The sequence below is a fragment of the Brassica napus genome, chromosome C5 (assembly GCF_020379485.1).
Source record: "Brassica napus cultivar Da-Ae chromosome C5, Da-Ae, whole genome shotgun sequence".
Lineage (NCBI taxonomy): Eukaryota > Viridiplantae > Streptophyta > Magnoliopsida > Brassicales > Brassicaceae > Brassica > Brassica napus.
In genome coordinates, this window is record NC_063448.1 from 8,881 (window position 1) to 19,417 (window position 10,537).

Below are 10,537 nucleotides of genomic sequence, written 5' to 3' on the forward strand. Positions count from 1 at the left end.
ATTGATTTGTATTAATATATGTTAAACTCATTTTCATGTAGATGAACATCTTTCAAAATTTTATTAATTAATTTAGTAAAATTTCATATACTCCCTGAATGAGTGGACTAACCACTATAAAATCGCTATTTCTAGAGAAATAGAATTAACAAAAGTTCCAAACTTCTTTGACCTAGTATCGTGAAAGTGCAGGATGCAGCTATGATATTAAAACACTATTGTCGTACTTTTGTATTTTTTTCGAATCTATGTATATACAAATTCATACTAAAATATTGAGTTTTTCCATATATGTTCTTTGGTGTTGTTAGTTGTACATACAAGGTAACTTATACTCCAAACTAATTCTGAGATCTACCTTGCAATCAAACCTCTGCAAGGCACCATCTTCTCCGTCATTAGATGCTGACTTCTGTCTGCTAAGCATCCCCACTTCAGCTTCAATGGATTGTCCTGTCTCCAAATATAACAATAAATAAACACTGAAATAAATGCAAACAAGAAGACCTTGTCAAAATAACTAAACTTTCTTGGATACAAGAGAAAGAAAGAATAGTTTATCATCTTCCCATCAACCACAGTGCAAAAGTTAAAATCCACACAGGGCCGGCTCCGAGATTTAGGGGGCTGTAGGCGGTTTTTTAAAAATTACAGCTAAAAAAAATTTTTTGGTAAATTTGGGGGCCTAAAAAAAAATTTTGGGGACTTTTTTCTATGTAATTTTTTCCAAAATTTTTGGGGGCCTAAGGCCAATGTTTCGTTATGCTTTGTCCAGGACAGGCCCTGAATCCACAGCACAGTTTGAGTTAGCTACCATATCAAACGAGCATGCTTTCTGAGAAATGAGCCCAACATCAAAGCCCAATATTTAAAATCCCTTTTGCTTTTGCTTTTCTTATTTCAAAAAACAATAAGTAGGGACCACCATTTCCATCATTCCTTTTCTTGGATTCTCTTTCACCCGAAAATCCGTAGAGGGATTCGTACCAGAGGAGAGGACAATAAGAGGTAGGTTTCCAGAAATGAAGAAGGAAAACAGCTCTTTGATGTCGTTCTTACTGCTGCTCTCACTCTCATTTCTGGCTAGCTCCAAAAGTCACGGTACGTGGTTCCTTTTATCTCCTCATAACATATGCCGATTCCTAGCTAGACTCGGATTTGTCTTTCACCCTTAGGCTGGTTTTTTCTTGTCATAATCAGATTGTAGGATAGACGATTATTATGTTGATTCCATACCTAAATTAAATCCGTTAAAGAACATAATATATAGTAAGTCTTATGGAGGATTAAGTGTCAGAATGGTTGCAGGAAACCCGGCTAGTGAAATGGTGAACGTCTTGAACCAGAATAGAACAGCCTGGAAACTTGGCAAACTACATGAGAGCCCTGGCCTTGGCTGCATAGCCCTCCAGTATGCTGAGCTCTGCGAGGGTAATTGCAATGTCAACAACACTTTGACCTGCGAACCCCCTGAAGACGACTTCACTCAGGTTTTTGCCCCCAACTGTGGTGTAGAACTTCCCACTTTTGGTACCATAACAGGCCACGTTCTCGGCTGCGGCACCCACTATGCGACGCCAGAAGCCTCCTTCTCAGACATTCTCTTCAGAGATAACAAATCCTTGTTGGTGCTCAGAAACAGGTCGCACACTGAGGTTGGAGTTGGAATGGCTAGGTTGCATAAAGGTACCTACTTTTGGTGCATTCTGTTTAGTGATGGTGGGACAAACTCTTCCTTTTCTCTGGAAGCCAATGGCCGGGGAATCAAACAAAGAAAAGGCTGCTACAGCGGAAGTGCTTTTTCTTGTAGCAATGCGCACATGATTTGTATGCGTCTTCTCAACAGCTTTCTGTGCATTCTTTTGTCTATTAATACACTGTGGGTGTCCTTTCTTTAAGTGTTGATTCATCATAGCCATCACCGTGTAGTTTCTTTGACCCAAATAATGAAAGACAAGTCAGTTACCTGTTGTAGCTGAAATGATATATTGGAATGCGTTTTTTGAACAGAAGAGGAAGCTAATCAAACAAGTTTTTAGATAGGACTCCTATTATAGGAATGAAAGTTTCAAGGATATATATGGAGTTCGCAAGCAGCAAGAGCGGAGTAGAGTTTCAGGGGATAAATAGAGATACCGGTGAGCATGATAATGCAATCTGGGGTAATTTGAACTTGATAATGAGAAGGGTGTCGCATGCACTCTTTGAGCTCATGGCGAGAGTAACGGTACGAAAACCCATATATCACAGCCCTCTCTTCCTGCCATGAGGGTGAGGAAAATGTAGACGCTCAACGGTAATGGCGGGAACATCATTATTCTCAGAAAAAAAATCAATCAGACCGATCACGAGAACGTGTGAGCAAGAGCAAGAGTCAATAAGGAAACGTCAAAGGCGAGATTTGCTCTCAGAGATCAACATTAATAACATAGCGTAATATAAGTCCATCACTAATAATCTCCCTTAAAAGTAACATGTAGGTGAGTCAAATAATGTTTACAAACACTGCCCTCACTTGAGAATGATTATTTATAACAGCATGCAAAACACAAAACACCACTTCTCAGAGGCAAATGAAATAAGAGGAAACTAGACGACTCATTTATTTTCTTGGACATCATAAGCATTTGAGGATCTATACTGTGCTGTGCGCTCAGGAGAACAATGACCGTGTCTTATTGCGTTCCAGTCGAGCTTCCCTCTGATAGACAAGCATACAAAAAATCCAATCAGATATTTATATATATACAAGCAGAGAAGTTGGAATGAAAAATCACAAGAACCTCTTTCTTTTTGCATTCCTTGTACACATCAAAATGATCCTGGCATTTACTCTTGTCTGATCCAAACTCTTCAAGACCTAAGAGTTTCATTATGAAATTTGTCCCACGTTATAAGATAATCAAGATCATGAATCTGAAATCTAATCAATGGGACTCCTCAACACACCATTGAATATTCAAATAGATGAGAACTAATTAAAAGAATTCAAGTTGAATAATTGGGAGAAAACGAGTTACAATCCTCCGTGCAGTAACATGATTCAATCGAGAGCGTGACTCACATTTCAGAGATGCAGAGTACTGATGGTAACATGGAGAATCAGATATCCGAGCCGCGCTAGGGTGCGCCGCCGCCGCCCCGCCTTTCGTCGCCATTTCCCCCTTCACTCCCCGTGTCTTTCTCCGTTAAGTGAATTTTATCTTCTCAGTCAAATGGGCCTTTAAATAAAAGGTTTTGCATGGTAGCAGGCCTTTTTAGTCCGGCCCAAACTAAAAGATCAACGTCAACGCAAGCAAGCATTCATTCATTCATGTTTCACTAACTGCAATTTAGGGGACCCGGTTCCTCTTTTACAGCCAGATCTACATCTATCTTATTATTACAAATCATCTTGCAGTTGCGTAACAAGTACATCGGTCTCACGGGCATCATTTTCTTCAGCATCAATAAGAGTTTGGTAAGATTTGTCTTGAAGGTGCCCCGATTGACTCAACAATTCCAAAACCGTCTCTTTACTAATAACATCCGACTCCTCTTCACAGAGCTTGAAGAAGCCTGACAGCACCAGCACCTTAGGCCTCCAATTGCAGGACCCTTGCGCAGAAAAAGCTTCTTTCAGACAAGCCAAAGCCTCAGTGATACTCCTCTTTCTGGTATGACCATCGGCTAGAATCTCCCAAGTACCTGGGCTCGGCTTTCCCCCCATTTCGATCATGTGGTCGAACAACCCTTGAGCCTTGTCTAGTTGGTCGTTTTTAACGTAGACATTCATAAGAAGGTTTGGTATCCTGGGGTCATAAGACGACTTGACTGGAAGCCACTCCTCATATACCTTCTCGGCAGCTTCAATATCACCCATCCTCACCAAGGAGGAGACGAGAGCATGGTATCCCAAATTGGGAATGCTGGGTACAACAGATTTGTAGACATTCCACACCCGGAACAGCTCTTTCTTGTTACCAACGCTGCCGTACAAACTCAAGAGGTAGTGATATGGGATACGATTACGACCAGTAATCCTGGCCTCAACCTTCCTGAGTGCATCTTGAGCTTTCTCGGTTTCGCCCATCTTAATGTACATGGTGGCCATTGTGCTAAAAGTGGTCCAGTTGGGATTGATGGAAACATCTGATTTCATCTGCTGATACACTTGCTCCATTTGCTCAACAGAGGCGCAGGAGGAGAGCCAGATGTTGTAGGAGTAGATGTCGAGACGAATATCTTTCTGCTTCATCTCGAAGACCATAGCATCTACTTTGTCGTACTCCCTTAGGTTCATGTAGAGAGTCATCATAACGTTGAAGGGAAGCGGGTGAAGGGCGTATCCTTTCTGCCTCATAATGTCGATCAAGGCTTCAGCTTTTTCTCTCGACTTGGCCCTCACATAAGCATTGAGGAGGGAGCCATAGACTCTGCGGTCCTTAAAGTTGTCAGGGAGACTGAGGAAGAACTCTTCGGCGTCTGAGATCCCACGGACTTTGCCGATAAGGTCGAGCTGGATGGCAGCATCACTTGCAGACAATCGAAACCTTTCGCCTCTCTTGTTCATCCAGTCGTACACCTTCTTAAGGGAAGGAATGAATCATGAATGATAAATAAATAAATAAGGTTTATAGTTATTCATTCATACCTCGAGAGCTTGGTTAGGACGCTTATACTTGCGAAGCTCCTTGACGACCCGACAGAGCTCCCACTTGGTAAGCTTACGGCCGCCTTTCTCCCACTGGTTCAAGACGGAGGCGGCACCTAGCTCAGGCTTCTCCATGAGAGATATCTTCTTGTAGATGGCATTCCACTGGATAATCGGCCTTCTCTCGTAGTCCACCGTTCCGTAGCCATAGACCTGGGAGATGGAGCACACGATTATTGCCGTCCTCATCTTCAGTGGAGCTACGGACACGACGGGTGATCTGGAGCGAGGGAGGCGAGAATAGGAGGCGGAGGAGGCCAGCGGAACATTGCGATTTTGTACCGCCTGAAGCAGCATAATCTCTCTCTCTGTCTGAGTCTTTCGTTGGGTTTCTAACACTAGGAGTCTTGTCTGACGATAAGGCGATTGGCTATGAAAAGAAGAGGGGTAATCTGGTAATTACACCTCACTACTGATGTTGGACTCAACTTAAAGGCCCAAATGTATAACCCAAAGACGGGCGCTACTAGGAGGAGAATCATTCTTTCATTCATACATATAGGGTTTTCAATCAATCTTATTATTACACACATATTATTATAAGTATATATCGTTACATCAACTCCTCTCTCGGGATAAGTTAACAAAGTTGTGCCCCTGCATCGACATGTCTCTTAACATCCTGGCCATTTCTTATGCAAATGATCTTCCTTCTTCCTATTCCTGTGCACGTATACTTTGGCTCTTTTTACCTGCAACTCAACATTTCTAACTCAACATTGCATTCCAATTCTGATTAAATATTCCCAAAAACCAACCAGTTTACCAGAACAATGGGAGGGAAACCTCGCCGCAGTTCGAGTCTGTCGAAGCCTTCTTCGGAAAACAAGCACTTGTATCCATCCACTGAGGGGTGCTCGCTGCTCAAACCATGACAAAACTTTATAAGATGCTGCAATCTTCTGTGACTAAGAATTTGCGATGAAAATACTCACTTCACAAGGTACGTGAAATTTCTGTTTCGTAACTCCTCAACCCCCACCTCTTCTTCTTTTGAGTATCTGCGTTCCACAAGAAAACTTTTATCTCCTCATAGATACCTAAACAGATACCACCCCCTTCCTTTATAAGAATCAACCCCACTCACCTCCACGGAAAAGCTTCTTCACAAAAGCGAGATATTCCATTCATAGCACCAAAAGTGTCTATGTGAACCCACTCTTCTCCCACTACATTCGCAGGATGGCCTGGGAAACATGCAAGGCACCAGGTCACATTAATCATATTCTAGGCAAATAAGATATCAACCCTCAAAAAGGATGATCACGTATAAAAAGGGGCATGTGGGACAAACAGAAACTGGCTAGCATATTTTTCTTGTTTGATGATACCCAAGTAAACGCTGATGAAATAACAAGAAACCCCAAAAAGAATAAGTCGCTCACTTATCTGATGCAAGCGCTTAAGAGCATAGCCGCTTGGATAGTTGTTGTAAGAAGCCATGAATGTTACAATCGTGCACCCTGCACTATAGGACAGGATTAAGTAGGCTACCAAATCCCTTACATAGCAAAGATAACTGCCTACTATTTCTACCTGATTACAAATAATGCTAGCATAACCATGTTCACCAGTTTCCAAATAGTTTTCTTCCTGTTATTGTAGCTGTATAAAGTGTATCAAAAGGGCACTTGAGTGACTGAATAAAAGAACGCTCTAGCTATGATTGAAAGCTTAGCTAGCAAACGTCTGATAGAACTCATACATTCTGCTGGCAGCAACTGCAGCTGATAAGTTGAGCATTGGCACTGAACTAATAATAAAGCGGAGTTCCTGCATATATCAAGAAAGACAGGTAAGCCTCTGTTAGCAAATAATAAAGAAACTTTAATGGGCTACTAAGATAAGTAATAAATCTGAATACCTTGTGTGGAAGTTTAGAGTAGAGTATAACAAAGGATAAAACAGGAAGAATAAGGAATGGAACCCGCCTGTCAAATACGGTACCAAGCTGCGTAATCCAAAAAGAGAACAAATGAAAAAAAAATATTTTACAGATACAATCAGATATCCTAACTCGAAGGGAATAAGACAATATGAGAGATGTTAGCAGGTCAAGTAATTACCAGGGAAAGAGGATAAGCTACTAGTAAAGATCGTGGGAGTGCCGAGGTGAAGTACCAATGAATGGAATGTGTCTGGTTTAGCAACTAGTTGTCAAGGAACAAAATAGAATTTAACAAAAAGGCAAGGCCACGATTTTAGCAAAATAAGCTTTGCATTGGAAATGTATACTAGTGTATGGAAATCTAAATGGTTATCATTGTAAAGAAGGGAATCCTCTAATCAGGCAGCGGATCAGATGCTATAAAGTGATCTATGATAAGAAAAGAAAAAACAAATTGTGGAAGGATACACCCCAGTCAGAACTCCGGTTCAGAATGGAGTTAAACCAGAAAACTTCAAACTCTGGCCAGACAAACTTCTTCCACATGATAGAGTCAACGGAAATAGTAAGACCTGTGCTAAGATTAATTTCCATGACCACAAAAATCCCGACTCGGAAACTAGAGTCCTAAGGGGGAAAATGCAAATAGATCACAGAATGGAGAGGAACTTTAACCAACCTACAGCCACTACAGCGGTTCCAACACAATACTTAAGTGCTTTCCAGAAGGAGATCGATCTGGTCTGTCATTGATAAACGTAAAGCACCCCCATCAGAAGGAAACAACAAAGTACACATATAGAAGTTCAGAAACCAGACTATTCATCATCAGCTCACCAATAAAAACTCAAGACCGATAGGCCCGAGCAGTAACATCACATCGCATCTGAAGATTACAGAGGAAAAAATCTGGTTATCAGATGAAAAACATGTCAGAAAAAAATCCAAGTTCCGGAGGCCATGAAGATTATTATAATCAGGAAATCATGTTAACAGGAAAACTACATACCAGGAAGCTCAAAGCAGAATAAAAGTTTCCCTTTAACCAATTACCATATGCCAGATTAACTGCACAACCGAGATTTCATTTCACAACATTAGCAGCAAACGGGAGCTATGCTAAATGGGACATGGGAAAGATTGCTAGGACATTACTAGAGGAGTTAGATGAATAGAAGTAATTACCTAATCCCAAAGCTAGAATATTAGGTAGAGGACGAGTGCAGTAGAAAAGAAAATGAAATTGCAGACTGGTGAGAAGTACAAAGAAAGATTCCACTTGAGGTCCAAACTTTTTTCTTATCTGCCAAAGAGGTAAATTCTGCTCAGTGTGCAGGAGAAAAACAATCGTCAAGGTGCATCTGAGATATTCCAATACCAAAGACATGTGGGGTGGGGGCAAAGAATCAGATAGAGGATGGAAACAAGCAGTAGAGCAAATTACTAACTAGCAAACAAACTTCATACCTGAATCCGGAAAAATCTTAGTGTGGATAATATGATGCAGCCCAGCACCAAACGAGCTATACAAGTTAATAAAGAAACACAATGATTTGAATTGGTTTAGTGCGTAGCTTAAAATTCAAGAAGATAAGTGTTTAGCGATTCCATTAGGGAGAATCCAAGGGGGGGAAAAAAGAAGAAGAAGAGAAACCTGCAACAAGACTATAAATCTTTGGGAAGCCAAGCCAGGTGATAAAGGAGACAACGGGTGATGCAAGAAAAGAGACTATGAAGGCTCCTGAAAGAAGAGATCAATTAGAGTTGACGAAACATAAAAAGAATCCAACAATTAGCAACAACAGTGCTTACCAATGAAAGTTCGAGGGACAACACCGGGGAATTCCAAATGATCATACTGACAGAATAAAACACTCAGTAAAACGTGACTTACAATTGAAACAAGTAAAGAAGAAGAAGAGGTCAGGTCACTCACAGAGTCCAAACGATGGCGATGGTAAAGAATGTCGTGCATTGACTGGTCACATGCAAATTCACCACTCAGTAAAAAAATAAAAAAAAGAAGGAGAGTAGATCTTGGCAATTGAAAAGAAGGAGGGTACCTGTACGTTGAAGCTCTCTTCGACCTTAGTATATGGTGACATGACCACATAAATTGCAGCTATAGCTCCCAGAATCAGATCATATCCTGCTCCCAAAACAGAATTTCAAAAGTTTCAATTAATAACTAGAAAAAATGAAAAGAGCATGCACAAACAACTACCATAGGATTGAAGAAACTTGGCCATTTTCGTATCCGTCGGCATCGCCTGTGCAACTTCCTTCTCGGTATAGATCTCTCGATATCAGGCAGACGGTTTCGATAAAATTAAAATGGGCCAGAATGTTTGTTTATATGGGTGGGCTCATATTTATGTATTTGGGCTGCCATCTAAGCCCATTAATATATGTAGAGAGGTGCTCTTTCTTTCTTTTGGGGGTTCCTCTAAAAAAAGGGGCAGAACACAACTCAGAAGAGAAATCGGGAGAGCGAGCTCGAGGTCTTAATTCTCCAGAAATCGAGGGCATGGAAGAAGCAAACGAGTTCTACCTGAGGTACTATGTCGGGCACAAGGGGAAATTTGGACACGAGTTCCTGGAGTTCGAGTTTAGACCGGACGGTAAGCTCCGATACGCCAATAACTCAAACTACAAGAACGATACGATGATCCGGAAGGAGGTGTTTCTCACCCCCGCCGTTCTCAAGGAATGCAAGCGTATCGTCTCCGAGTGCGAGGTCTTTTTCTCTTAACTCTCCTCAGATTTGGTTCTATTCCTGTCCGCTCGAAGTCGATTAGGGTTTTGTGTATCTATGTGCGTACAGATTTGAAACTGATTGGTGATCTTATTATTACGTGTGTAGATTTAGAACCTTTTCTCCTCTCTTGGGTTTCGCTAACTTGTAATGATGGATGATTTTATATGAATTTCCGTCATTGCATGTGTGTGTGCAGTATCTTTTGTGTGCCTTACTCGTGATTATTTTTGTGTGTAGATAATGAAAGAAGATGATTTTAAGTGGCCGGAACCTGACCGTGTTGGGAGACAAGAGCTTGAGATCGTTATGGGAAATGAGCACATCTCCTTCGCTACATCTAAGATTGGTTCTCTTGTTGATGTCCAGAGCAGTGATGATCCTGAAGGTCTTCGCATCTTCTACTATCTTGTTCAGGTTACCTCTCTTTTCCTTTACCATGATGAATTTATACCCAAGGATACTTTAGTGTCCCATTCTCCACAAAGCAAATCCCCCCTAAACTCGGATATTATTAGTTTTATACTACTCTCTGTGATTGTTTCACAATGTCAAACTTGAACATATGTCCTGTAGTTGGTAACACCAAACTTTTACCTGCCTATTCTGATGTTGTTTGCTCTCTTATCAGCTGACTTATAATGTTTCTATGTGAGCATACATCTCTAGCTAATTTTTTTGGTCTAACTAACATATTCCTTTTGCAACAATCATGGTCGCAGGACTTGAAATGTCTTGTTTTTTCGCTCATCTCGCTGCACTTCAAGATCAAGCCTATTTAGAGAAAGAAATCAGTCGAGTTGCTGGGAGTATGTGGCTGAAGTTTGTATTTTTTTTTTTAATGTTTCTGACTCATCAACATTACTGAGATTCATGCTAGTTTCTTGTTCTGTTGTTTCAATGAATCTTAAATAAGCGTTGGTAATGGTTTGACAACTTATAATTAGGTGAGCTTTTCCCAGGTACTGTTATTTTCAATAGTAACAAAACGAAATTGGGCAAGTCTAAAAGATGGAGTTTTGTCTGGACGAAATCAGTTGCTTATGCTTATCTTCCAGCTAGCTATATGACTTGCCCAAAATCGGTCAATGCAAGAACACTCATGGTGGTAAACCGGTACTGAAATGATTTAGGAGTTGATATTTACTCGGAGCATTACTGTTATTCAGAGTTTGAAATGACTTGTCACAAGTTCAACGAT

General features: G+C 40.9%; 5 protein-coding genes across 6 annotated transcripts; 2 read left to right on the top strand and 3 right to left on the bottom strand.

Annotated features, from left to right (window-relative positions):
- Nucleotides 1-914: 914 nt before the first annotated feature.
- BNAC05G00030D lies at nucleotides 915-2,009 on the top strand. Its single transcript, XM_013839870.3, has 2 exons — nucleotides 915-1,101; nucleotides 1,309-2,009. Exons 1-2 carry the CDS (start codon nucleotides 1,023-1,025, stop codon nucleotides 1,896-1,898), a joined length of 669 nt encoding a protein of 222 aa, XP_013695324.1. The 5' UTR covers nucleotides 915-1,022; the 3' UTR covers nucleotides 1,899-2,009.
- Nucleotides 2,010-2,429: 420 nt separating this feature from the next.
- On the bottom strand, nucleotides 2,430-3,304 carry LOC106400826 (cytochrome c oxidase-assembly factor COX23, mitochondrial). Its single transcript, XM_013841218.3, has 3 exons — nucleotides 3,065-3,304; nucleotides 2,784-2,860; nucleotides 2,430-2,701 (listed from the first exon to the last, which is right to left on the bottom strand). Exons 1-3 carry the CDS (start codon nucleotides 3,156-3,158, stop codon nucleotides 2,654-2,656), a joined length of 219 nt encoding a protein of 72 aa, XP_013696672.1. The 5' UTR covers nucleotides 3,159-3,304; the 3' UTR covers nucleotides 2,430-2,653.
- Nucleotides 3,287-5,050, bottom strand: LOC106400824 (pentatricopeptide repeat-containing protein At1g02150). The gene is made up of 2 exons (XM_013841216.3): nucleotides 4,634-5,050; nucleotides 3,287-4,564 (listed from the first exon to the last, which is right to left on the bottom strand). Exons 1-2 carry the CDS (start codon nucleotides 4,988-4,990, stop codon nucleotides 3,383-3,385), a joined length of 1,539 nt encoding a protein of 512 aa, XP_013696670.1. The 5' UTR covers nucleotides 4,991-5,050; the 3' UTR covers nucleotides 3,287-3,382.
- Nucleotides 5,051-5,160: 110 nt separating this feature from the next.
- On the bottom strand, nucleotides 5,161-8,960 carry LOC106400825 (dol-P-Man:Man(7)GlcNAc(2)-PP-Dol alpha-1,6-mannosyltransferase). Of its 2 annotated transcripts, XM_048758484.1 has the most exons (20): nucleotides 8,806-8,960; nucleotides 8,645-8,730; nucleotides 8,518-8,559; nucleotides 8,394-8,439; nucleotides 8,236-8,322; nucleotides 8,049-8,104; nucleotides 7,767-7,884; nucleotides 7,591-7,649; nucleotides 7,419-7,490; nucleotides 7,261-7,324; nucleotides 7,050-7,153; nucleotides 6,760-6,831; nucleotides 6,558-6,644; nucleotides 6,399-6,466; nucleotides 6,230-6,298; nucleotides 6,079-6,161; nucleotides 5,781-5,880; nucleotides 5,629-5,694; nucleotides 5,460-5,553; nucleotides 5,161-5,385 (listed from the first exon to the last, which is right to left on the bottom strand). In XM_048758484.1, the coding sequence occupies exons 1-20, from the start codon at nucleotides 8,846-8,848 to the stop codon at nucleotides 5,308-5,310; spliced, it is 1,494 nt and encodes a 497-aa protein (XP_048614441.1). In that variant the 5' UTR covers nucleotides 8,849-8,960; the 3' UTR covers nucleotides 5,161-5,307. The 2 variants fall into 2 exon arrangements, with proteins under 2 accessions (XP_048614441.1, XP_048614442.1); XM_048758485.1 differs by lacking the exon at nucleotides 6,230-6,298.
- Nucleotides 8,961-9,008: 48 nt separating this feature from the next.
- Nucleotides 9,009-10,282, top strand: LOC106401168 (protein mago nashi homolog). Its single transcript, XM_013841624.3, has 3 exons — nucleotides 9,009-9,318; nucleotides 9,577-9,753; nucleotides 10,059-10,282. The coding sequence occupies exons 1-3, from the start codon at nucleotides 9,109-9,111 to the stop codon at nucleotides 10,116-10,118; spliced, it is 447 nt and encodes a 148-aa protein (XP_013697078.1). The 5' UTR covers nucleotides 9,009-9,108; the 3' UTR covers nucleotides 10,119-10,282.
- Nucleotides 10,283-10,537: the final 255 nt, after the last annotated feature.

Coding starts and splice junctions, on each gene's coding strand:
- LOC106401168 (XM_013841624.3), top strand. CDS start 9,109: ATGGAAGAAGCAAACGAGTTCTACCTGAGGTACTATGTCGGGCACAAG. Junction 9,319..9,576: donor GTATCGTCTCCGAGTGCGAG/GTCTTTTTCTCT, acceptor TTTTGTGTGTAG/ATAATGAAAGAAGATGATTT. Junction 9,754..10,058: donor TCTTCTACTATCTTGTTCAG/GTTACCTCTCTT, acceptor TCATGGTCGCAG/GACTTGAAATGTCTTGTTTT.
- LOC106400826 (XM_013841218.3), bottom strand. CDS start 3,158: ATGGCGACGAAAGGCGGGGCGGCGGCGGCGCACCCTAGCGCGGCTCGG. Junction 2,861..3,064: donor GTACTCTGCATCTCTGAAAT/GTGAGTCACGCT, acceptor TGAAACTCTTAG/GTCTTGAAGAGTTTGGATCA. Junction 2,702..2,783: donor AGGAATGCAAAAAGAAAGAG/GTTCTTGTGATT, acceptor CTTGTCTATCAG/AGGGAAGCTCGACTGGAACG.
- BNAC05G00030D (XM_013839870.3), top strand. CDS start 1,023: ATGAAGAAGGAAAACAGCTCTTTGATGTCGTTCTTACTGCTGCTCTCA. Junction 1,102..1,308: donor GGCTAGCTCCAAAAGTCACG/GTACGTGGTTCC, acceptor GAATGGTTGCAG/GAAACCCGGCTAGTGAAATG.
- LOC106400825 (XM_048758484.1), bottom strand. CDS start 8,848: ATGCCGACGGATACGAAAATGGCCAAGTTTCTTCAATCCTATG. Junction 6,832..7,049: donor ACCGGAGTTCTGACTGGGGT/GTATCCTTCCAC, acceptor TTGCTAAACCAG/ACACATTCCATTCATTGGTA. Junction 6,162..6,229: donor CTAGCATTATTTGTAATCAG/GTAGAAATAGTA, acceptor CCTGTCCTATAG/TGCAGGGTGCACGATTGTAA.
- LOC106400824 (XM_013841216.3), bottom strand. CDS start 4,990: ATGCTGCTTCAGGCGGTACAAAATCGCAATGTTCCGCTGGCCTCCTCC. Junction 4,565..4,633: donor GTCCTAACCAAGCTCTCGAG/GTATGAATGAAT, acceptor TCCCTTAAGAAG/GTGTACGACTGGATGAACAA.